The following is a 27758-nucleotide window of genomic DNA, read 5'->3' as shown; positions in this document are numbered from 1 at the left end:
TTAATATAAGAACAAGTAATTCCAAGACAGATGAATTCCAAGTTGATCTGATCACTGATCACTTAATCTGTCAAAGAGCACAATTTCTCCAGCATGGTTTTACAATTCATTTGTAAAACTTGCTACAGTACAGGCTCCTTGCTCATTGACTGACTAAAGGTCGGATGAGTAAAATGAGCTACGGATAGTGAGTTACCAAAATGTCAGAACTAATGAGTGACAAAGGCAAAACTAGAACCTCCTGACTCCCAAGCCTTTTAATACTCTCTCCCAACCATAAAAGATCATTACTAGAGCACAATATTGTAAATCCACATTACAAGCTAAACTTTAGTGAGAGCTGTATTATGATAAAGACAATCTCTGCAGCTATTCTCTAACAAGGAAAAAGCATGGTGATGTTGATTAAGTCTTTTTTCCCTCTCCAGAGTTGGGGGGAGGGGGAGAATGGGACAGCTCCAAAACACTCTCAGGTCAGAATCTGAGTCTATCATATTTCCATGCTATAACTAATTACACAAGTGCTTGGAATTATAAAAACTTCGTAATTTTCCAACTAAGCAAGTTAGAAAACTATTCTATTCTAATAGGACTGTGAAGACAATGTTTGTAACTCTATTTTTGTAGCTTCTATTATGAACCTAGGCCAGACTAAATTTCTACATCATAAGGTAGTGTAATCTTCACAGAATCTCAGAGTTTAAAAAAACTTCAGAATCATTTGGTCCAGCTATAACCAGAACAAAAATCCTACCTCCGTTAAGCAGAGTTGATAGCTTAACATTTTTAAAGTTTCTTTCAACTGGAAGAACAAGTAGTAGAAGTACATGATACTATTCAATCCAATAGATCCTATATTTAACTTGACCACCAAAACAGCAGAAACTCATTATCCACTAAGTCAACAAGAAAAGCCTTATGACACCATAAATGCCCCAGAATTTTTAATGAATTATCAAAACCAAAAGTATATCAAGTCCCTTCCTGATAATGCTGAGGAGCTCAAACAGTACCTTCAATAAAAAGACAGCATTCTGCTCAGTAAATCCAACCCTATCCCTGACCACTCCACAATCTCCTTTGATGGATCTTAATCCAGGCCACACTAACAACGTTCTCTCCTGGGTCCTCTTCTATTTTCCCATCGTTCTATATCACTTAGTAAACATATCAGCTCCCAAAGATGTAATTATGACCTTTACGATAATAATTCCCACATCTTCTTATCCCACCCTAACCTTTCTCCTGGCTAGCAGTCTTGAGTCTCCAACTGTTTATTACACATTACTAACTGGATGTCTCATTAACATCTTAAACTCAACATGCCCAAAGTGAACTTAACATCTCTCTCTCTAGCCTCCTCTCTTCTGAATTTTCCTATTACTGGTCAAGGGTACCACCATCCTCCCAATCTCCCCTCAACTCCTCACCCCACTCTCATCATCCATATCCAATCTGTTGTCAAAGCTTGTTGATTTTACCTTCTTAATATCTCTTACATGAGCTCTCTCCTTTCCTCTGATACTGCCACACTGGGGCACCTCTCATCTCCTCATGCCTGGACTATAGCAATAGCCTGCTAGTGGTTCTGCCTGCCTCAAGTCTCTCCCTGCTATAGTCTATTCTCCACTCAGTTGTCAAATTAATCTTTCCAAAGCTCAGGTCTGACCATGTAATCCCCTATTCAATAAAATCCTCTGACTTTCAAAGCCCTTCATAAACTGGTCTCCTCCTACCTTTCCAGTCTTTTTAAACCTTACTCAGCAACAATGGCTGTTTCTCACAAAAGACATTCCATATCTCTCAACTCCATGTATTTTCAATGGGTGACCTACTGGCCTAGAATTCTCTTCCTTCTCATCACCACCTCCTGGTTTCCTTGGCTTCATTCAAGTCTCAGCTAAAATCCCATCTTCTTCAAGAAATTTTTCACAATCCCTCTTAATACCAGTATCTTCTCTCTACTGAATATCTACAATTTATCCTGTATATATCTTGTTTGTATATAGTTGTTCGCATAATTATGTCTCCCACATTAGACCGTGAGTTCATTGAGTATAGGTACTGTCTTTCAGCAGTCAGCATAAGTGTGCAACATGTGGTAGACATTTAATAAAGGTCTGCTGACTGAGGAACACTGAAAAAGTTCATTCTCCTCCCTGGGCCTCAGTTTCCTCATCAATAAAAATTTTAGAGTAGATGTCTTTAAGGACCCTTCCTATTCTAAATTTTATGATCCTAGGAAAGGGTTATGATATAATTTTAGGTTGACCTTTATGGTTACTAGAAAAAACAAACAAAACCAGATCTAGATTCCAAGAACTTTTTTTTTTTTTTTTGTTAAAAATGTCTCAATGACTTAGAAACATAAGTTGCTGGAGGTGGAATGGGTCCTCAGAAATTACCTGAGTAAATCAATTAAATAGCCTGAGCTGTAGTGTCCTCATCTGTAGATTGAGAATAATAGTGCCTATGTCTTATTCATGCTATTGACTACATATCTTCCCTGGAGCCCTTTTCTCCTGGCCTGTTAAAATACTTATTTGAAAACTGGTAGGCAGGTTTGACACAAAATACATTTAGATAATAAGCATGTTACACTATATACCAAGCTTCAAATACATAACCTAAATATAAAAGATCACTTTTTTTTAAATTTCAAAAAGCAGAAGGAGGTGCCTTTTACAGCTATGGCTTAGAAGAGAATTCTTACCCAACTAAGGAAGAGCGGAAATCATAAAAGGTAATAAAATATATAATATTTTTCAAGTTTCTTGTAAGAATAAAATTACTATAGCTATAAGAAAGTTGTATTATATTTCCACAGATTTCTGAGGCAAATGGACAGGGGTTTGTATCTCCCATACTTAAGGACAAAAGGTCCTTAAAACTTCTACACTTCATGGCCTTTAGTCCTAATTATGTATATTCACTGCTAACTTGCATCTTAGGACATTGACATTGTGAGCATTAGCCATCATTTATTAACAACAATAGGAAAAACAATGGCGCTTATGTCATAAACATTTCCTAATTGTGGAATAGGACTAAAGAATAAATCATAAAAACTTCCTTAAAGGCTACTCACTTGGCTAGGTGTGCCCTTATTCAAGTGCAGGGCTGGTGCTGTCTCTCCTAAGAGAGATTTAAGTGGTTTGACTTCAGGTGTGCTGCTTGTACTACTAGCAGAGGATCCAGATATAGATGCATGGACAGATGCCACGACTTTTGCTTGCTCAGGAGGAACATACCTAAATGAAACATCAAGTATTAGAATTCAGACAACCTCTGAAATTCAGAAGTCAAGAAAATGTTGTTTCTATATAACTGGATCAAATAAAATAATCTATAGATTGATTATACAAATACCAAAATACAACAAATGGACTTATCAAAGAAGTTTTGCTTTTTCTTAAGCAACTTTTTAATCAAGCCAGCATTCCTTCAGAAGTATATGGATGCAGCTAAATAACATGTTTAAAAACAAACAAACAAATACAGAAATAGAAAACTAGAAAGTCAAATGCATTGAAAAATTTTGTGGTAACAAATATTTCCAATGTGTATTAGTATAATTTCCTGTTGTGGTGTGATAAATCTTCAGTATAGTTTTTCTTTCATTCTTCAAGATTACTGATAGTGACTTGCAGTGAGAGGAGGTTTGATTACTTTGTAACAAAACACAAATTCTGTCAATAAGATCCTCCAACCAAGCCAACATACATAGATTCAGTGATTTCAATGGAAAGGTGGTAGAGGAAAGCAAAAAGTGTGTTAGAAAACATGGCTAAGGAATAAGGAACAAAAAGAGAACAAAGACCTGGAGAATATTTAAGAGACTTTTGTTTGTTTTGTTCATGAAATTTTGGTTTTGTTTTTTAACAAAAAGATGCCTATAAATTGTGTCAATAAAGTACACTTAGCATAGAGACCCTCCCAAAACAAGTCTAAAAATTGTTTCAAATAAAAACCCAGAAAATGTTTTCACATATGCTATAACATACGCACATATTTATGAAAAATGGGGGGGAGGGGGTAGGGACTAGCCATGAATTGAGGGATCAGGGGCTGACAGACTGACTTCAGTAGTGGTGGAGTGGTGAGAAAGTGCCTGCGTACAATGATCCACAAGTATTCCAAAGTTCTCACGATGAAAAATGCTATCCCCACCTCCAGAGAGAAAACTGGTGGTCTCTTGAATACAGACTGAACCAAGTTTTTTTCCCCAACATTCTCTATGGGTTTTTTTGGTTGCAATTTTGTTAATGTTAACAATGCTAAATATGTTCTGTATGATTTCTTGGGTATAATTAGTATCATATTTCTTACCTTCTGAATGGATGGGGGAGAGGAGGGAAATAGAATTTGAAATTGAAAATTAAAGTAAAAAAATTAAAAATTGTTAATATACCAATGTTTGCAAACTATTAGTGAATAAATTTTTGTTAGCATTAAAAAAAAAAGTGCCTGTTGTGGGCAGTGGAGAAAAGGTTAGAGGGTGAGGTTCCACTTTTCTAAGGGACAGGAAATACTAAGTCAGCACGGCCTGGGAAGAGACAAGGCTTTGGTAACCCTAGAGTGAGAAAGAAGACAGGATGATGACTCAAGCTGAGCAAGACACAAGATGAGCAGAGTACCTACATATACATTTCCTGAAAGAAGACAACTGGGAGGCTCTCTATGAGGGATGGAAGGAAAAAGGGAAGAGGGAGGTAGAAAAAGAGTCAAAATATAATTATATGCAGTGGTCCTTTTAAAATCAAACATAAAAGGAAGATTATACACATGCCAGATAGTTTTCGCCACTGCAGGTTCCCTACACTGAAATGCTCCAAGTATTTCTACGTATGTATGACATTGTACAGATAGTACTGAGCCACAGTATAATACACAACTTCATCAATGAGACTGATGGGTGTGTGTGTGTGTGTGTGTGTGTGTGCGTGTGTGTGTGTGTGCGTGTGTTTTTACCTTGGAGAAAAACTAAAAATGGACAATTAGCTGAGCCCAGGATTGCACAGGAGGCTACAGTGCAAACTGTGCAACATCACTGACAAAAAACTCTGTTTTTAAAACCAGTATTTCCTGTTGATACTATTTCAGGAAAAAATTATAATCCATAATCTTCAGAGAATCAAAACTGGAAATGGCACAGTAGGCAATGGAAAACCATATAGTACATGTCAACAACAGGATCATAGACTTGGAGCTGAAAGGGATTGTAAAGGTCAGACTCTAACTCCCTCATTTTACAGAAGAGGAAATCAAGGCCCAGAAGGATTAAATGACTTGCTCAGAGTTACAAAGGCAGCATATGAGGCAGGGTCTCGACTACGGTCTTCCTGATTCCACATACAGCACTTTATCCACTATGTACCATTATGCCGCCAACAATGAGTTTTATCAAATAGGAAATACATGATCAGAAAAAGATGTAGGCTAGTCATATAGCAAATAAAGACTAAGAAATAGACACTGTTATCCACAGAATACACAAAGTCCTACTTCATTTCTTCACACAGGAAGGTCCATTCCCTGTCTCTATACTTTGAAAATGGCTGAACCTTTTGTCTGGAATTCATCCCTCCCCGTGGAACTCTGACTTTGGAACCCTAATTTCCTTCAAGATTCAACTTAAGTATCACCTTCTGATGTTCCTAGTAGCTACTGTCAAATCCTCTGAGATGGTCTTGTGTAGGGTGTTCCAAAAGTTTCCGTGAAACTACATGGAGAACTTCTGGAACACCTTTTATTTATCTATATACGCACTTTTTATTTAGGGTGTGTGTGTGTGTGTGTGTGTGTGTGTGTGTGTGTGTGTGTGTGTGTGTGTGTGTGTGTGTGTGTGTGTGTGTCTGTGTGTGTGTGTCTGTGTGTGTGTGTGTGTCTGTGTGTGTGTCTGTGTCTGTGTGTGTGTGTCTGTGTGTGTGTGTCTGTGTCTGTGTCTCTATATAGGTGGTAGGGAAGCTAGGTGGTACAGTAGATAGAGAGCCTGGTCTGAAGAAAGACACCTTCCTGAATCCAAATCTAGCCTCTAACACTAGTTGTGTGACCCAGGGCACTTCACTGAACCCTGGATATTTGCTCCAGTTTCCTCATCTGTAAAATGAGCGGGAGAAGGAAATGGCAAACCACTCCAAGTATCCTTTCCACAAAAACCCCAAATTAGGTCATAAAGAGTCAGACACGACTGAAACAACTGAATGACAAAAAATACATGTAGTAATCCCCATCTAAGATTTTCAATTATTTTACTTTTGACTTTGTACCCCAGTACAGTAGATGTGTAAAAAAATCTTTGATTGTCTGACCTAGAGCAGGAGTCAGTCATTTTCTTAAAGGATCAGATAGTAAATATTTTAGGGCTTGGGGGCCAAGAAGCAAAATTAAGGATATTATACAGGAACTTACATAACAAAAAAAGAAAACAAATTTCCACAAATTCTTAATGACAAAATTCAAAATATAACAATAATTTAGTATAATTGTGATATAAGTCTGTTAATGACAAAAATCAAAGCTTTGGGGGGGTGGCAATAATATTTTGCTTGATTGGGTCTAAGTTCAATTGGAAATGTTCATCTGCTAATGCTGATCTACATGAAATTTCACGTTTCATCTTCAAACATATCTTTTCACAGTAGAGGTACTACAAAATATCGATACCAATGATCTTATTTTATGATATATTATTATGGATTTTATTTATGGCTATTAGTGATTTTAATTTAGTATCATGTTCATCATTTAGAAGGCATTTATAGAATTCTATTAGATTCTTCTCTTGATTATTTTCCTTTTTAGCAGGTCATTACATTGCAGACTAATCACTGAAGGTTAGGTACAGAGGCCTCTCAACACACAGTTAAATGGATTTTGAAATATGAAAATTTTGTTTGCACTTGTGAGGTCAGAAAGAAAAATGACCTGTAGTTTGAGCTCAGAAAAATATACCTACCATACCTTTGTATTGAGAATGGAGATCTCACTTCTTATTTTATTTTAACTTTTGACAGTATAGGAATTGTCGAAAGCAGCTTGACAATATTTATGATTCAAAATAATACTAGCAGAACTGACTTCAGAGAGCAGCCAAAGGCAATATCTACATGAATGAGCATGGCTGTGTTTCAATAACAACTTTCATGTGTCATGAAATATTTTTCATCTTTTGATTTTTCCCCAAACTGTTCAAAAATGCAAAAACCACTTTCAGTGTGCCTCACAAAAAAAAGCAGTTTGTCAATAGCTTTGACCTTTGACCTAGAAGTCAGCATCTAATAAGATAACAGAGCATTTTGCAAATAACAACATAAATATCCACAATCAGGATTGATGAGAGGGAATGATGCAGCTCTCAAAAGTAATCGGGAAGGTAGGGGATAAAGAATTCTTTAATCTGAGGGCAACACCATTCTTCAAGTTGCAGAGGCACATAACTGAGGCATCATCGTTAGCTCGTAACTATTTCTCACCCCCCAGTATTCAATCTGTTGCAAAGGTGTATTGATTTCACCTTTGCAACATATGTCACCTGTGTAATGTGTTACACACACACACACACACACACACACACACACACACACACACACACACACACACACCCATCTCTCCAAAGTCATCTCACACCTTACTCTTCTACAGAAAGCCTTTCCCTACATATCTCAATTCTGGTGCCTTTCCTCTACTCAATATTCTCTTTTCAGCCTGGATGTAGCTTATTTATACGTAGCTTTTGCTTGTTGTCTCCTCCTGAGAGGAGGGCCTGTGACCACTTTCTGTGTCCCTAGGTCAGCACAATTCTTGGCACACAGCAGATGCTTCACAAGTGCTTACTGGCTAACAAAAGCCCCAGTGGTAGAAAATCTTCATTTTCTGAGGATAAATTAGTTTTTTGCAAATAGCCAAAAGGCTGGTGAATAGTAAGCTTTACTGTGTCATGTATCACATGAACGAAGAAACAACATATAAGCATTTAGCATTTGCCAGGTAGAGTTAAATGCTACAAAGTCATAAAATAATCTACCAACCATCCTAAAGCTTTGAGGAACCTTGTTTCCTGTATGTTTATGAACATCCTCAAAAGACAACTGCACATTAAAAATAGGCAATCATAATCTTCCCATGTACATTTCTGATTCAGAAGCAAATCTTGCTTTTTTCTGTCCTTAATGAAAATGCTTTGCTGGATCTATGATCTCATCCACATGAGTACTCCCTCCACTGGTGCACAATGCAATGTATTCTTACCCTGTGCAACTCTTGTCAGTGTTCCTCCCACAAATGTTCCAGAGAGCCTGATTACATAGTGGGTGTGTGTAAGTGAGTGTGTGTGTGTATGTGTATGCAAATATGTGTGCACACACACGAGCAAGTAGAGAGGTTGAGCACACACTCCCTCCCATACCAACATAAAAAGGCTGTCTACAGGGCTTTTTCCCTCCTTCCCCAACTTGCCTATTTTATACATCTCTCTGATAACATCCATTTCACTGTATAATAATGGTCTGTATGACAGGCATTCTTCATCCACTTGATTTTTCTTCTGTGCTTTTTTGACTGATTTTGGAATTTACCTCACAAGTTTTGCCAGTGTTCCAGTGCTTAAAAAAACAGTACAATGGTCACTGGCAAAGAGCAATCCTTCTTCCATTTGGACTCTATGCTAGACACCCTCCATGACACTGGCAAACACTTTGGTTGAGCAAATGTCTCCACATTTTATGTCTTATTTGTTGATAATCAGAAGGTCATCAAATAAAATGATGCACCCCTTCTTACATGTCACTGGATCTTCTATAATTCTGACTTATGCATGGGAGGCATTATATTGGATGAAAGTTTTTAAGGCAGTGTTTTGCTCTATTCAATCAAATACTTTTTTTATAAAGAATAGTGGGACTTCATATTCACTATATATTTAAGTCAACTGTAAGATGGATAAAGAATATGCTTTACAAAAACCCATCTGTCCCCTTCACATACCTTAATCAAGAATGCCTACAATATATGTACACAACATTTTCATACAAATTTCACAGAAAAGGGAAATTAAGCACATAGGGCAACAACAGTTATTAATATGTTCTTCATGAACTTTTTGGGGAAACAATATCTGAGATTTTATTCCAAGCCCTTAGTATTTTCACAGTCTTTCAGATATATTGAAAAGCAAGCCCTCCATACAGTCCAAACTGTGTCACGTTTGTAGAGACCTATTCCATATATGCCCAGGTTTAAGCCATCTGCCCTTTCCATCTTTATTTTTTACTGGAATTTCTACTTCCCCAGAAAACAGAAAAAGGATGGTGATATTACGAGTCCAAATAAGACAGCCTTAGTATTCTTCAAAACATTTAATAAATGAGTTTATGGCCTAAACTGATGGTGCTGCCCCCGGTGTTTTATCTCTCTGCTTAGTTAGGAAATCAAATGTCTGTTGACTCAAGCAGCTCCTAAATTCTTTGGTTTCCTCAATGTATCAAATGGGCTCTATCTGCTAAGTATCTTTAAAAATTTAATAGTCAAAGTTAATGTCTGCTTTTTGTCCATCTTCCATTTCTTTTCTTCATGGTGGCCATTTTGAAAATACATATCAGCACTGCAATGTAAGATAATCAAATTTTCTTTGAAATAATGTCTCTTGTTACCTTTGAAAACAAGATAAAAACCAACTTTAACAACTCCTTTTATTTGCTCCTCAAAGGGGAGTATGTGAACAATCTTTTCATTTTCCTGCAACTCCTTTGCCTTATGGCTTCATTTATAAGAAAGTTAAGATTCTTAAGATTCAATTCCTGTGGTTTTAAGTATCCTGTCCTCTTTTCCCAGTATGGACACTGTCACTACAGAAGCAGAAAGGGGACACACAGGATGAACTGAGGCCCACTTTGTATTTTCCTTTGGTGGGTCTGACATGGCCAAATAATTCATCACCAAGTGGCTTGCCTAGGTGACGAACCTTTTCTATACTTTCTCAGATTTTACCAAAGGCTTCTAGTACAGTACTAACTATGTATGCTTTACCTTGAGTTTGCCTTCTGTTGGTGGAGCCTTTGAGGACTAAGAATTATTTTCATTTCACAATCAAATATCTGAGTAGGGTTTTAATTGTTGACAACTTCCCAGGTCTCTAACACCAAATCAGTACTCTGGACCTGGAGAGCACTGGCAGAATAATAAAGATCACAGAGGAGGAAAGTCCTAACAGTTGGGTTCTATGGCTGACATTGTCAATCACTGAGGAACTATTAAGAATGGGAGTGTGGTCCGAGGGAAAGACAGGTAAAAATGTTGCTCAATGCTATTTAAAAAAGGGGGGAAACACTGTGGATTCTTCAAACTACAAGCTGGAAAATTTGACGTTTATTCCTGCTAAAATATTAAAATTCGTTTTTAAAGAGTTAGTTTCTGACCATTTACAGAGGGAACCAATGGTCACTTCAAGTCAACACTAGTTTATTCAAAACTGTGCCAGGCTAATTTCATGTTCCTTTTTTTGACAGTGCCACCAGACTTGTAGAGTAGAAAATAGCATAGATATAGTGTAACTAGATTTCAACAATGTAAAATGTCTTTCACCATTAAGGGATACAACAGGTATAGGTTACATTGATATAGTTAGAAAAATCCAGAGATGGTTGAATAAAGCAACATATTACTAATGTAAACCTGGAGGAAGGTCAATAGTGATACCCAAGGGATCTGTCCTTAAATCTTATTCTGTTCAATGTTTTTAATCCATAAACTTGGAAGACATAAAAAAGATGCTTAAATATGTAACAGCAAGATGGGAGAGATAAATATTAACTTGGCTGACAAAACAGTAATCCAAAAAGACCTCAACAGGCTAAAATGTCAAGCCAAGCTTAAACTGTTTAATGGGAATAGAAAATTCTACATCTAGGGGGCAAGAGATCAAAAATCAATCTCAGAAGAACAAGATTCAGAGACGTACCTAAAAAATAGCCCATGAGAAAATGACTTGTGGATGGCAAGTTCAGTAAGTCAACAAGATAATGTGAGAGACACATTGCTCCCTTCCACCACCACCCAAAAAGCTATTATGAATTAAGGTTGTATCAACAGATGTATAGTTATGGGGAAGATTATCAACCCTGGGATTAAGACCACACACAGAGCACCATGTTGAATTTTGGATCACATTTATGAAGAACACAGAGAAATCACCAAGTATATGTATAGGAAAAAGGAAGGAAAGAGATTACAATGTCATATCAGGTTCAATTAAAGAATGGGGGAAGCAATGTAGAGAAGAAAAAAATTAGCAAGAGACCTTGTAGTAATATTCAAGTATATGTGGAAGACTGTCATATAGAAGAATGATTACTTGTATTGTTCTTGGCCCTAGGAAAGTAGACCCAGGACCAATGAGTAGAAGTTACAAAGAAAGAGATTTCAGTTTGATAAGGAAAATATTACCTAAAAATCAAAACTGGATAAATATGAAATGACTTCTAGAGTAGGTAATGAATGGGCTCCCCATCTCTGGAGGTCTTCAAAGTAAGCCTGAATAACTACTTGTTGAGAATCCTATAGCAAAGATTCCTTCTTCAGGAATAGGTTGGACTAGATGACCTTTGAAACCCTTAACAACTCCAAGATGAGGAATACTGGAGTAGGTAGAGAGTATGCAGCAAAAAATATACATGGAAGGTAGATCCAAAAAGGATACAGTTTATCCAAAGCTAAAAGGAAGAAACAACTCCTTTGGCTAGGAGCAAAGAGTAAGCTCTAGACTTCAAGAGCAAGGAACCTACAGATATAGTATAGTCATTTACAACAGTGGACAAGGACTGTGCTACCCATCTTTGGAGAAAAGCAATGCAATTGCACTTCTTTTAAAATAGTACCTAACAAATTATACGTTGCTTTAAGACTATTTTACATACATTATTCCATTTGTTTTAGAATTCAAAACGGCCTTCCTCTTAGTTTTAATTTTTTATAACTATAAATTAAATATTCTCCACTAAAGTCCTATTTTGATGTCTCACCATGGCACCATGATAACCCTGTTTTCTTGTAGGTGATATAAATGAGGTTCAACCTCTGACTATTCCTATCCAAACTGAAAGGTTTCAAGTTTGAACCCAGCAATGAATTTGAAAACATGTTTATTTTCCAAGTCTAGTTAAGAAAGATTCATCAAAAATGTTAGCCACGGCATGTCATGAAATTGTCTATCTGGGCACAGTAGGAAGAATCCCCTTAGATGAAATCACACATCACTTGAAGCAGCAAAGAACTACTTACCATCTTTTCTTTTCATATTTTTCTTGTAGAAACTCTTTCACTTTTTGTGGATCTCTAAAGTCTGGAATTGCTGAAGATCTATCATCAAATAATCCTAGCCAAATTTGTTTACACACCTGTGAAAAGAAATAAGAAAAATACAGTATTCTTATTGGCAAAATTTCACAAGGAGAATAATAAATGTCATAAAGCAAACATTCTTACTACCTGAAGAACTACTTTTCCTCTACTGTAACATAATCTTAAATGTACATCACCCAGTGGAAACTGAAGAGATTTTGAATAGTCCTGCTCAATGACTAAGTAGTTCAATGTGGCTTGAAATCGAAATAAGACAAAAGCTCATAACTTAATTTTGCTTATACAATTCACAATAGCCAAGAGAAAGGTACAACTTTAAATGCATATTCACTTTCAAATTCTTATCAGTAACAAAGGAATATTCTGAACAAGTAAATAACTGATTGTAGTACTGTAGAAAAAGCACTGCACTGGGAAAGCAGGAAAAGTTTAATTCTTGTTTCTCTTCTGCCACTAACTATCTATGTGACTAGCAAGCAAGCCACTTACAATATCTGGAATACTAATATTAATTATAAAATTAAAAGCTTCAGTAAAACTGAAGATTACAAAACAAGCCCTCAAAATAATTAATAGCATTTCTACATAATCATGACAAAATTCCAAATACCTACGAAGTTTATAAAATATCTGGGGATCAATCTACCAAAACACATAAAATACATGTATACATTCACTACAAGGTGCTTCTCAAAGAAACAAAGCACAACTTATGAAATAGCTGGAGGAATGTTCAATGTTCATGAATGGGCTGTAGTGATATAATAAAAAAAATGACAACTGATATTTTACAGAATTCAATAATGTAGTAAAATCCATTTAGAAAAGTACAAGAACTAGAAAAACAAGGGAAACAACGAAAAGAAGTAGAGACAAAGTAGGAATAATACTGCAAACCTCAAACTATCATGAGGCAGAAGTCATCATAAAGGCAAATCAATTTTAGACAAGAGAGAATCAGAAACAATGGATCTCAATAATCAGGCATTCCATAATTCTGAAAACATAAAATATTAAAGGAAAAACTCCCAATCTGATAAAATGCAAATGGATGTGACCTTAATATCATACCATATGTCTTTCACAAATTTGAAACAGATCTATACTTAACCAAACATGGGATAGAGACAACTTTGATTACATGAAACTGAAAAACTTTTGCACAAACAAAATTAATGCACCAAGCATAAGAGTAGTCAAAAGGGTAAAAAAAACTTAAAATCAAATTTCTCTACTGGTATCCAAGATATATAAACACACACACATACGTGTGTGTGTGTATATATACATATATTATATATATATGTATATATACACAAATATACACACATACATGCATATACATGTGTACATGTGTATTCATTGTTTATACACTGAATATCAAATACTTATCACAGAAATGGCGTGTATACATTTATGTATATACATGTGCATATACACATACAAATACACACATATACTAAAAGTCATTCCTCAGTAGAGAAGTGGCCAAAGGATGTGAACAACAGAGAGGTCTCAAAAGAATTGCAACCACATGAAAGAAGGCTACCAACAGTTTACTAATAAAAGAAATGCAAATCGAAACACTGCTATCCTTACAATCACGGACAAGAACAAAGTTTCCATATACAAAGTATTTTAGCAACACATTTTGTGAGAGCAAAGAACTGGAAACAAAGTAGAATCCCACCCACTGGGGGAATGGCTAAATAAATTGTGGTACATGAACCTAATGGACTGTTAATGTACTTTAAGAAATGAAGAATATGATGAATACGGAGAAGCATGGAAAATTCTACATGAACTGGTGCACAGTGAAGCAAACAGAACCATGAAAGCAAAATACACAATGACTACAATGTAAACGAAATGAAAAGAACTACCACCACCACCATCAAAAAAAAAAGCAAATGTAATAAATCACAAAAAGCAAATATGTCTCCAAAGAAGCAATGTAAAAGATATCCCTTCCTCACTCCTCTGCAGAGATGAGAGATCAACAAGTGAGATTTACTGCACATATTTTTAGACTTTTTCAATGTACTGATCAGGTTTTTTTTCCTGATTTTTTCCCTCATTTTTATTTTTTGTCATAAAAAACATTATGTTATATGGGACTGCTCTCTGGGAGACAGAGATATCAGGGGGCATTTTGGTGATGTAAAATAAAAAACAACACATCAAAAAACTTTTACTTGAAAAAAATCTATGCCTCAAAATCTTCCTCTATAACAGACCTGTACAACTTGGCAGTAGGTAGGGGCCAAAATTAAAACAGACAAAACTTCTTCAGGCGGCACATAGGTTAAACTATAGAGACAGAATGACGATGGTTGGCTGCCACAGGTCATGTGACAGCTGCCTAAAATCCTTTGGCGGCCACAAGCCCTATGTTGTGCACGCCTGCTCCATAAAACAGCAGCAATAATCTTCCTGGGCACAAAGGTCCCTTTCAAAATCCCTTCCAGTTTTAAAGTTTTATGATTCCCAATGTTCAATTAACAAATATTTACTAAGCACCAAGCTAACAAATAAGTATAATCACATAACTGAGACACTAGAAACTACAATTAAACTCAAATAATCCCATTTCTTTTTAAACAGTTACATACATTGAAAGAATGAGAGGTTTAAGTTATTTAGCCATGATGAAACTACCAGCTAACAGCATAGTCAGGATGAAGTTCTAAGCCTCCTGACCAGGCATATCTTAGTTGAGTAGATGATTAGTTTCTGTTCTAAGCAGATCAGAAAAAATTTAACTTTGTGGGGAAAGGTAGGGAGCAGGATGTGCAGCAATGTGGCCAGGAAAGATTAGAATTTGATATATCATCTTAGCGCTTAACATAGATGATTGACCTTATTCCAGCAAAGAAATCTTGTTATATCTTACTTAGTCCATATCATTTTGAAATATTTAAATTATTTTTAATATTCTCAAGGTTCAAAAATAAAAGAATGTAAAAGATACAATAAATATAACTACAACTTAAGTATCAACATCTATAAGGTGTGATGGAATTACTTGATGGTATAAACCAAATGACATAGAAATTCTACAAAGAATTCAAAAAGATTTTCCAAACCAAAGTGCCATACATGTTTATTTTAATACCCAATAATGTAATGCAAAGTTATATTAAAGTCAGCAGTTCAAAATACAAATTCACTTGCAAAAACGCTATGAAGGAAGATGATAAAAGATCACAAACACTATTACATCATCAAAGAAAAGTACCAGAATAAAAAACAAGTCTACAAAAGGCTTGGAAAAAAAAAAAGAGATCATCCAAAAAGCATTAAACTCAGAGGACAACAAATAGAAAATGGAAGGGAAAAAAGTACACTTTTCTAATAATTTATCATTAATGGGAGAGTTCAAATCTGGTGGTTCCACTAACACTATAGTCCCTAATGAATTACAGAATAAAAGTGAAATGTCACTGACAATGAAATTAGGAAAAAAATGTTAGGCCATACAATTAAGTAAACACACCAAAGAAATCTGTGCTAGAGGTAACACAATACTGAAAGGACTAGAAGATCAAGAATGACATTAATATCCAAAAAAGTGATGGAGAATTATGGTTTTAGAACTAGAAGGAAACTTCCTTCTATCATCAATAACATTTCATTTTCACAAAATCTTTCTGAGACTGATCTAAAATATTTACTGATGGCATCTTAGAGAAAATATGAGGTCAGACAGAATTTCACAAATGATTTCTTAGCAGACCACATCTTTAAAAGTGGTACACTGAAAGGTACAGAGAATACAAGATTCTGCTGTATTAATTTTTTTAATGATTACAAAAAAACATTTGGCTCTTTTCCTAAATCATTCTATTACTTCCATCTCCATCATCATCCCTGTGCCTCCAGGTCCTTAGGTCTGGATAAGTCAGCTTCTGCCTTTTTCTCATCAGGGCCCTACTCTACTTCCTAGGCATTTCCACACCATGCTCCATCCCAACTCTATTAGCACAGAATGTAAGCTCTAGAGCACCAGTGCAGGAGTCAGGAGGACCTGAGTTCATTCAAATCTCACCTCAAACACTTGACACTCACTAGTTGTGTGACGCTGGGCAAGTCACTTAACCTCAACTGCCTCATCCTGGGTCATCTCCAGTCATCCTGATAAATGGATTCAGATGGTTCTGGAGGAAAAGTGAAGCTGGTGACCTGCACAGCCCTCCCTCAGTCAAAACAAAGTCAAGAGCAAGTCTGATGGCATGGTCTTCTTAGGCAACAAAGGATGAACACACATTTGTCTTACTATGTTTTAATAGTGTGTGCTAAACACCTAGTAAATAATGTATGATGTAAAATGCAGCTGTAAAAGTCTCTTCCCTAACAAGTAGTCTCTCATGCATAGGATGTCTTTTCTGCACTTTTCTGCACAATTCTGTGACTGTAAAGATGTGGTCAGCTATTTGTAAAAGTCTGTTACTAAGCTCAAAATGAATGCAGGTCATTTTCATAAAGGTTTCATAAAGATGAAAAAGAAAATAAACATACAGATTGGTAATTCCTGATGTTGCTTTTTCTGGGACAGATATTATCTTTTATCTTTGATTCCCCACCACCACTCCTTTTTACTATCTACCACTCCCTAAAATATCTTATAAAGCAATTTCTCAAATCTTTAAAGATTATGTTGTTTCTAGTATAGCTACTTCATCTGGATTCGGCCAATCTTCCCAAATTCATTTACTTCAGTACGCAACATTCTCAGGCCTGGGGTGTTAGCACACAAATATAGTTCCTTTCTCTGTCACTGAGATGAAAATTAATATAGTAGCACTGACAAATTTTTTTCATTTTATGACTTGTTCCTTTTGCTAGTTTCTTTCATGATGAAGTAGCTTATTTGGATTTATACAAACTTACTTGAATTTATACAAACTTTATACAAAGCTTGAATGGCTTTTTTGTTTTCAAAAGTGATACTGCTGGGAAAGAAGTTTTACAACTAGCATCTTGTGATAAAGGTCTCATTTCTAAAATATATAGAAAACTGAGCCAATTTTACAAGAATACAATCATCCCCCAATAAATAAAGGGTCAAAGGATATGAACAGGGAGTTTTCAGAGGAAGAAATTAAAGTTATCCATAGTTACATGAAAAAATACTCTAAATCACTATCGATTTAGATTTATGGTGATTTAATGATTGAGAGATGCAAATCAAAACAACTCTGAGGCACCACATCACACCTATCAGACTGGCTAGCATGACAAAACAGGAAGATGATAAATATTGGAAAAGATGTGAGAGAGTTGGAACACTAATTCATTGCTAGTGGAGCTGTGAGCTGAACCAACCATTCTGGAGAGCAATTGGGAACTATGCCCAAAGGGCTACAAAAGTGCATACCCTTTGACCCACCAAAAACACTTTCTAGGGCTGTATCCTGAAGAGATAATAAAAATGGGGAAAGGATCCACATGTACCAAAATATTTATTGCAGTTCTCTGTGGTGGCCAAAATCTGGAAATCGGGGGAATGACCATCAATTGGAGAATGGCTGAACAAGCTGTGGTATATAAATATAATGGAATACTGTTGTGCTATAAGAAATGAAGAACAGGTGGACTTCAGAAAAACCTGGAAAGACTTCTACAAACTGATGCTAAGTGAAATGAGCAAAACCAGGAGAACATTATAAACAGTAACAGCCATAGTGTGTGAGCACTCGTCTGATAGACTTAGCTCTTCACAACAATGCCAAGGACCTAAAACATTTCCAAAGGACTCTTGATGCCAGATGCCATCCACATCCAGAAAAAGAACTACAGAATCTGAACAAAGAATGAAGCAGACTATTTTCTCTTTTGCTATGTTTTGCTTTTTTTTCCATGGTTTCTCCCATTCATTTTAATTCTTCTATGCAATACGACTAATGTGAAAATGTGTTTAAATAAGAATGTATGTGTAGAACTCATATAAGATTCCATGCCATCTTGGGGAGGGAGTGGAGAGAGAGGAGGAGAAAATTTAAAACATATGGAAGTGATTGCTGAAAACTGAAAACAAAAAAATTAATAAAAAAAAATTTAAGTAATACTGCTAATCTTGCCCTACCCTTTCTGTTTTACAAATGAGGTTGGTCAGCCTATTCATTTCTTCCCAGATAAAGCATAATACTTTTATTAAATATAACAAATTAACATGTAAATTTAAGATTATCTGCTATTCTAGAACCACTGTACTAGTTTTTTCATCTACTGATGACAATAATTACAATTAAGAATTAACTATTAGCAATAGCAATTTGACTCATCCATTGTTTAGCCTTAAAATGCGGTTCCAATAGTGGTGAGATTTGTACTTAAAACATCCATTCCACAAATGGAGATTTCTTTAAAATGATAAATAGCATCTATCTAAAATTATCAGCAAACATTATCTGTAATGGGGATAAACCTGAAGCCTTTCCAATAATATCAGGAGGGAAGCAAGGATGTCCATTAATAGAACTACAGTATTATTCAATATTGCACTAGAAAATGCCAGCTACAGCAATAAAAGAAACTGAAGGAATTCAAATAGGCAATGAGGAAACAAAATTATCACTCTGCTGATGATATGATGGTATGCTTAGAGAATCCTTGAAAATCAATTAAAAAGCTAGTTGAAATGATTAACAACTTTAGCAAAGTTACAGGATGTAAAATAAGCCCATATAAATTAACAACTTTTCTACATATTTCCAACAAAGTCCAGCAGCAAGAGACAGAAAGGGAAATTCAACTTAAAATAACTGTAGACAATATAAAATAATTGGGAGTCTGCCTGACAAGACAATCCCAAGAACAATTACAAAACACTTTTCACGTAAATAAAATCAGACCTGAACTAGAAAAATATAATTGCTCTTGTGTATGTCATGCTGATATAATAAAAAATTACTTATTCAGTGCCATACCAATCAAACTGCCAAAGATCATTTTATAGAGCTAGAAAAAAACAATGAAATTCACCTGGAAGAACAAAAGGTCAAGAATATCAAGGGAATTAATGAGGTGAAGGAAGGTGGCCTTAGCTGTACCAGATTTTAAACTGTATTACAAAGTGGTAATCATTGAAACAATCTGGTACTGGTTAAGAATTGGTAGAATAGACTGGGTACACCACATTTAGCAGGTAATGGCCACAATAATTAAGTGTGTGATAAATGCAAAGATCCCCACTTTGGAGACAAGAACTCACTTATTTGGAGGAAAAAAGTGCTGGGGAATGGAAAGCAGTTTGGCAGAAACTAAGTATACACCAATATCTCACGCTATACCAAAATAAGATCAAAATGGGTACATGATTTAGACACAAAGCGTATATTGCTTACATATATTGTAAGCAATCAGGGAAGCATGAATATTTTACCTGTCAGATCTATGGATAAGGGAAGAATTCATGATCAAACAGAGCATTACAGGATGCAAAATGGAAAATTTTGATTAAATTAAAAAGGTTTTGTACAAACAAAGTCAATGCAACCAAGATTAGAAGGACAGCAGAAAACTAGGGGAAAAAATTTTATGGCAAGTTTCAAAGGCTTCATTTCTCAAATATAGAGAACTGAGTCAAATCTGTAAGAATATGAGTCATTCCCTAACTGATAAAAGGTTAAAGGATATGAAAGGTAGTTTTCAAATGAAGTCAAACCTATCTATAGTCATGAAAAAATGCTTGAAATCACTATTAGAGAAATGTAAATTAAAACAACTCTGTGGAATTATCTCACACCTATCAGACTGGCTAATGTGACCAAAAAGGAAAATGATAAATATGGCAGTGGATGTGGCAAACTGGGATACTAATACAGTATTGGTGGAACTGTGAACCGATTCAACCATTCTGAAGACCAATTTGGAACTAAGTCCAAGGGGCTATAAAACCTACTACTACTAGGTCTGTATTCCAAAGAAATTACCAAAAAAAAAAATACAAACTCTATGTTTAAAAATGTTGACAGCATCTCTTTTTGTGATGGCAAAGAATTGGAAATTGAGGGGATGCCCATCAACTGGTGAATGACTGAACAAGCTGTGGTATATGATTGTGATGGGATACTATTGTGCTATAAGAAATGATGAGCAGGGTACTTTCAAAAAAAACCTGAGAAGACTTACACGAACTGTTGCAAAGTGAAATGTGCAGAACCAGGAGAACACTATACGCTGTAACTGTAATACTGTGTGATGATCAACTGTGAATGACTTAGCTATTCTCAGCACTAGAAAGATAAATGACAATTCTGAAAGATTATGATGAAAAATGCTATGCAGCTCCAGAGAAAGATATGGGAGTCTGAATGCAGATGAAAGTATGCTTTTTTTGTGTGTCTGGGTTTTTTGTTTTTGGGGGGGGGGGGGGGTTGGGAGGGGTCTGCTTCCTTTCACAACACAACCGATAATGAAAACAGTTTTGCATGATTGCACCTGTATAACCTGTATCAAACTGCTTGCCTTCCAAAGGGGGAAAGAGGATAGAGGGAGAGAATTGAGAACTCAAAATTTAAAAACAAAAGAATGTTAAAAATTGTTTTTTATAGGTACTTGGAAAAATATTTTTTAAAAATTCATTCTAATATTTGGTTACTTTGGTGGCAAGTTAATGATATATAGTCATCAGACACTTGGCTTAAATTAAAACTACAGCCTTGGTGATATACTTGAATTGTGTCAGTAGTAGAGAGTTTTCACCATCTACCCATCTACCCTTATCATCTAAGGCAACTACTTGTGGTGTCCTTCATACTCAAAGACAACCAAAATGACATCACTATGTTCAACTGTGGCTGATCAAACCAATAGGAGCTCTGAAGGTTCTACCACAAGTTGGGCACAAATAATTCATATGACTATTTGGAATGCAGATGTCTCTAAATCTGTACATCTCACATTTCTTTTGAGCTACTGAAATTCTGCTTTGCTCAAAGAGCACAATGCCTTCTTTGATACAGAAATACCATACTGGCCAGTCCTGTGCCAGTGTTTCTCATGTCTCACAATTGATTCTAAAGTTCCTCAGAGAGACTTTGAGAGGGTCCTTGCATCACATCTTTTGACAAAAAAGTCAGGACTAATGATGGCCTGGGATGCAGTGGATGACCTTGGCATCTTTCATATATGACCAAGCTCTAAGAGCTCCATAGTGCCTGCTTCAGTTGCCTTTGTGATCACTGGAACAAACTCTTCTTATCTATCTGCACATTTTACGGGAAGAAGTGTTCACATGCTTGGGGTAGACATCCCCCTAAATTATGGACAGGTTTGAGTCTTGTCAGTTACCCTCAACCAGGTTCAGCCTGTCTGTCAAAAAGGTTTTACAAGGGTGTGGCCACTGCACATGCTATAGTTTCTTAAGCCACAGGTGAAAGTAGGGTGACAGTTGGACACCAGAGGTAGGTAAGCAGTCCTGAGAAGGGCTTACTAAGCCCTCCAAACCAGAGGTACTAGTCCTCCTTGAATACCCCATATACCTTGTAGAAGTCAAGAAAAGGAGCTAAAAAAAACCAGACTATTATAAAAAGAAACAGGAAGAAAAAAGGCCACTGAATTGTGATTGACTAAACAAACTAGTACATGAATACAATACAGTATTACTAGCCAGGAAGAAGTAAATATGGAGAAATCCTGGGAAGACATATGAACTAATAACAAAGTGAAGCAAGCAGAAGTAGAAAAATAATATAAAAAACAGCAACACTGTTAATGGAAGAAAAAAAAAACATTCTTTGAATAGTGGCCAAGCTTCCAGAAAAGGCAGAATAGTTCCATTCCTTCAACTGGAGGGGATGGAGAAAATGATGGCTGTAGAATAATGCATGTGACATCAGCTTCACTGGATATGCTGGGTAGTTGCACTAAATTACACGTTTTTCTTTCTTTAAACTTTGTAACAATGAATGGCTCTCCCAAAGCGGAGATACATAATATATATGGAAATAATGATACAAAAACAGATAGAGATCAAATTTTTTAAAACAAATATTTCAGAAATTCCCCTCCAAACAACTTTAAATAATGCCTCGAAACGAATTTTGAGCAGCAGAACCCACAAAAGGACTGGGTGAAACATTTTTCAGCCCAAAACAATTTAAAAGGTCAGCAGGAAAGGTCTGTCACACTAGGGTGAAAGACAGTGGAGTGCAGTTCAGCACAGAAAAAACCCTTGCAAAAGAGCAGCAGACTGAGCTTCTGAAAGCAAGCAGTAGGCCTTGGGGCAGCAGTAGCTTCTGGAGCTCTCAGGCTACACACAGTTAAGAGCCACTGCAGAGAATCAGTCAGTGAAAAGATTAAACCAAGACCAGGTAGGGAGAAAAGTGAAGCCAGAGTAAGAGTGATGATCTAGAAGAATTACTGATGAGGAGGAGGAACAGGTTTGAAAGGAATAAGGCATTAATAGAGATGGAATGATGGAAGATCAGGATAAAACAAGCATGAAATCAAGGCAGAGTGTGACAGTCCCTGTGTACTGACACCACCACCACTCTCTCCATCCCTCAAGCCCCCAGTGCAGAAAAACTGCAAGAGGAGCAAGAGAAGTCCTATATTCCTGGCCCTCTGCCAAGCAACAAGACTGCCATCAAGACTATGATTACAATTGGTATACCACCCACTACTAGCCCAATGGCAGCAAACTCCCAGAAGTTGCTATTCTCCCTATCTCTGTGCAACTTAATCATTAGATACCTAGAAGCAATTTCTCTCCAACCCCCCAAAACCCATTCCTTCATCCTCATCCTCCTCACCTCCATTCCACCCATGTCCCACTTCAATATGAATTCTACTTCCCCCACCCTTTGCACTGTGCTCAGCAGAGTTCCAAACTTTCCTTCTTTTCATATTTCTATCTAGTTGCTTTTATGGAAATCTAGCTTTGCCCAAAGGACACTGCATCCCTGGACCTCTATAGCAATAGATGTACTTTTCATTCACCAACCCCACCCCATACTCTACCTCTTACCCCGTATTCCTACTCCCTATCCCCACCAAAAACACATTGATCTTATAATGAAATACTCCTTTCTTACCACTGCTACTTACAGATTCTCCATTTGCCACCATCATCTATCAGCCCCTCCTACTTTGAGGTTCACTTTATTTAAAATTTTGACCTGATATCAACCAAGCAAGCAATCAAAAAGCATTTACTAAATGCCTTTGACGTGGCAGGCATTGTACTAAGTGCTAGAGATACCAAAAGGGCAAAAAACAAACAAAAATCAACCCAGCCAATGGCCTAAAATAGCTCCCACTCTAATGGGGAAAGCAACATGCCAAAAAAATTGTACAGATAATGTTTTTTCAACTTAGTTTCTTCAGATGGTCTGAATTGGTGTTTTGAGACTTTTGATTTCAAGGAAAGACCCTTCAAGGACCACTGCATTTGTGGATTTTTTTCTTTTCCCATTTTAGGTGAAGCAACTGAAATTTCTGATCTTCTGAGTTTTGAAAGGTCAAGAGAACAAGCATGCAAGCTTCCCAGCATCTGACTCTAGGCTTTGCGCCCAGCTCAACATCAGTGCCCCAAGGAGCAAGAAGTAACTGTCAGGCTAACCTTCAGTACCCAATCTTTTGGTAGCTGAGATAAGGAGTCTTCTAATATCAATATTAAATTTAGACATGAACATGGTGGGACCAATTCGATGTATGTACTTAATTAACTGCACTTGAGTATACTCTCCTCCAAAACTAAGTTGGGCTAAGGAAGATTGTTTCTGTGAGGTATTGGTGAAAACATATTCTTTGTCCTTGCTACATCTCTGAAGTAAATGCCTCCTCTTCTGTAAAAGCTTTAATAAAGTACATACAAGATACATAAAATTGTAAGTAAAAAGTAATTTCAGAAGGAAAACACAGCAGTTTAGAGGACGGGACAGCTCTCTCCCATGGTTATCAGTTGCCAAATTGGTGCCAAATTATTTATTTGCCAAATTTAATAGTCACAAAACCTTTCCCAGATCTCTAGTATGACACTGTTGAAAATTCTTTTCCTAATACATTGTCTCTTTTCTCTAGATTTTTGTTAACACTACTCTCAGTGCTAGTCTCAACTGCTCCCTCTTATTTCATATTTACAATCATTTTCTAAAATCCTGCCGTTTCTATATCAACACTTCTCTCCCATTCAGTTCTTGCTCTCATCTCATAACAGCCACCATCTTAGTTCAAGCCCTCATAATCTCATGTCGACTACTGAAATGGTCTCTTAATTTACTTCCTTCCCTCAAGTCTTTCTATTCCATGTCTCCTCCTTACTTTTTAAAAAACAACTCTCACGTGATTTTGGCCAACCCCATTAGCTGTCGTCCCAAATCTTTCCTGCCCTTCTTAGCTAAACTTGAGAACTCCATTTTATATGAAGTGCCTCCTCCTCCTCCTCTCCTTTCACTTTCTTAATTCTCTGCAAAATGGCTACCAACATCATCAACTGAAACTGGTCTCTCCAAAATTTTCAATGATCTCTTAATTGCCAAAGCTAATGGTTTTCCCTCAATCTTCATCCTTCTTGACCTCTCTGCAGCCTTTGATGCTATTGTTCACTTTCTTTTCCTTGAATATTTTTATCCTAAATTTTCCTGACACTGCTCTTTCCTGTTCTCCTCCTACCTACCTGACCCTCCTTCTCAGTCTCCTTTGCTGGATCATCAACCAAGTCACACTAGCTAACCAGTGTGAAGACCCCCTACCACCTCCCTTGCTCTGTCTTGGATTCCTCCTCTCTTCTTCCTCTATATAATCTCACTTGGTGATCTCATTAACTCCAATGGATTCAATTATCAGATCTTTCTCTGATCTATTTATCTATCTAGCCCTAACCTCTCTCCTGACTTATAGTCTCCCATCTCAAAGTGCTTAGTAAATATTTAGAAACTTACTATCTATCTTTCACCCTAAAGTTTCCCCTCTTCTGAACTTCCATATTATTATTAAGAGTACCATCCCCTGGATGACCATTCACAGTCACTCAGGCTCAAAACCTAGGTATCATGTGCAACTCCTTACATCTCATCTAATGCCAGGCCCTATGTTCCCTTCTTCCCTCCACACTTCTACTACCCTAGTAAAAGCCCTCATCACTCACCCCTTTCCTCTAATCTTAAACTTCTAAAACAGTCTTCTGGTTGGTATCATTACTTTAAGTAGCTTCCTCCTCTAATTCATCCTCCACTGAGTTGTCAAAACAATCATCCTAAAATGCAAATCTGACCATGTCATCTCTATTCAATCAATTCCAGTGGCTTCCTATTAACTCAAGGATTAATTATAAAATCCTGTGTAGCTTTTGAAAGCCCTTCACAACTTGGTCTACTCTTACCTTTTTAGTCTTCTTGGACCTTTCTCACCTTCACATACTCTGCAATCAGGGAATACTGTCCTCCATTTTCATTTCTCCATTACTGAAGCTCATCTGCATTTCCACAGTTCCAGCTAAAATCTTGCCTTTTGTGAGAAGCCTTCCCTGGCCCCACTCAAGCCTAGTGTCTTCCCTCTGGGATTACTTCCAACTTAACCTACATAGAGCTTATAAGTACACAGGTGTTTGTTTGCATGTTGTCTCCCAAATGAGAATGTGAGCTCCTTGAGAGGAGTATTTTTTTGGCTTTCTTTGTATCCCCACCACTTCACACAGTGACTGGTACGTAGTAGGGATCTAATAAATGCTTGTTGATTTGATCCAACTACATCTCAGGCTCTGCATCATAGCCATCAACATGATCTTCCCTTAAGCACAGATATGATTGTGTCATATCTCTACTCAAAACTATAGTGGTTCTTGTGGCTAGGGCACCAGAAGAGAAAGACATAGCTGATATCTTCCATTTCGAACAAATTTTATCACAGGCAATTGGCCCCTCTTCAAGCAGAGAACAAAGCTACTCTTAAAGAAAAACTGATTACATCAGTTGCAGAAAAGGAGGCAGCAGCCCTAAAACAACTGTAGAAAAACTGGAAAAATAACCTCACTACTATGGGTACTGGATAAATCAGTATTGCCTGTGCCATCAGTGTGTCTGTAAAGAGCCTTGCTGATGACAATGCCTTTGCTGAAGAAATTCTGGAAGACAAGCATATTTTTCTAAACTTCTAAAACTGTAACAGATAAGGATTACTTTCTTACTGCAAGATCTAAGATTGTGGTAGTCACTACAGGAGTTCATCAGAAAAAGGAAGAATCATCTGAATCTAGTACAGAAGAACGTGAATGTCTTCAAATTTATTATTATCCATATTGTAAAGTATAGACCAAACTGTACCACAACTGCAGCTTCCAACCCAGGGGATATCCTGATCTCTATCACCTGGAAACCAAGCAGCCTGCCAAAGCACAGGGTGATTGGAAGCAACTGCAATTTCATTGGATTTCATTATCTTTTCTCTAAAAAACTTGGCATTTACTCAAGAAGTTACCATGGCAGGTTCTAGGAGAACACGGGGACTACTTAAGTGAGGTTGTATAAGATAGAGTGAATGTGGCAGGTGTTTCTCTCAGGGAAATGAATCCAGAAATGAGAACTGACAATGACTGACAACTGGAAGGAAGTTCCTAAGCAGGTAACTGAGTGTGCCTGTGAAGTGGTAAGACTTAAAGGATATACTAACTAGGCCATGGATTAAGTGTTACTGATCTTAATTGTGACTATGCTTTCAATTACTGTCAATGTAATACATGACATTGATAATGAAGTCTTCCAAAGACTTCCCTACATTTTGAATGCCCAGAGGCAAACCACATTTTCAAACAGAAGCTGAAGGATGAGGTGGCTCAACTCAACAAGAATTCAGATACCTTCTGGAACATCCAAAAAGAACTTTAAAAGCCATAACAATTTTTTAGTGATATTTTGTAGAAATCCAATCAATTATCTGATTAACCAGGCACACTCACTTTTCAGCCATCATGAAGACTGCAATTTTTTCCTCTTCAATTCAATTTTGGCCACATTATTAAAATGAATGCCTTAAAGATTTGAACTATGAACCTATAAAGAAACTACTACAGAATGCTCTATCCCCCGTGATAAATTCTTTTTAATATTTTTAGTTATGCAAACATCTTTTTTTTTCTTTTTAATGTAACAGAATATTAAAGAGGTACACCTGCAATTACTAGGCTAAGTGTAATAACAAAAATAAACTACAGTGGCTCCCTATTGCCTATGGAAAAGTCTGTTTGACTTTTAGAAGTCTTCAACTCAGCTTCAAACTACCCTTCCTGGATTACTATACATCACTCCTCTTCCTGCATTCTGTGCTCCAGTCAAATGAGCCTTCTTGCTGCTGTTCCTCATATGTCACTTCAACTCTGCCTTTGCACTTGTTATCTCCTCATGCCTAGAATGCACTCTGTCTCACCTCACAGATTCCCTTCTCTTCCTTCTAAGAGAACT

At 36.6% G+C, this 27758-nt stretch overlaps 1 protein-coding gene across 10 annotated transcripts in view; it reads right to left on the bottom strand.

Moving 5' to 3' along the window:
- The window catches only part of AGFG1 (ArfGAP with FG repeats 1), a 95963-nt gene that overhangs the window by 23072 nt on the left and 45133 nt on the right, over nt 1–27758 (bottom strand). For all 10 annotated transcript variants that reach the window (XM_072618061.1, XM_072618060.1, XM_072618064.1 and 7 more), the window contains exons 3-4: nt 12277–12392; nt 3089–3251 (exon numbers count right to left, since the gene is read on the bottom strand). In XM_072618061.1, the coding sequence (XP_072474162.1) occupies nt 3089–3251; nt 12277–12392 (279 nt within the window). The remainder of the gene's footprint in view (nt 1–3088; nt 3252–12276; nt 12393–27758) is intronic.

The sequence above is a fragment of the Notamacropus eugenii genome, chromosome 6 (genome assembly GCF_028372415.1).
Source record: "Notamacropus eugenii isolate mMacEug1 chromosome 6, mMacEug1.pri_v2, whole genome shotgun sequence".
NCBI lineage: Eukaryota > Metazoa > Chordata > Mammalia > Diprotodontia > Macropodidae > Notamacropus > Notamacropus eugenii.
This window is presented reverse-complemented; position numbering and strand designations above follow the sequence as displayed.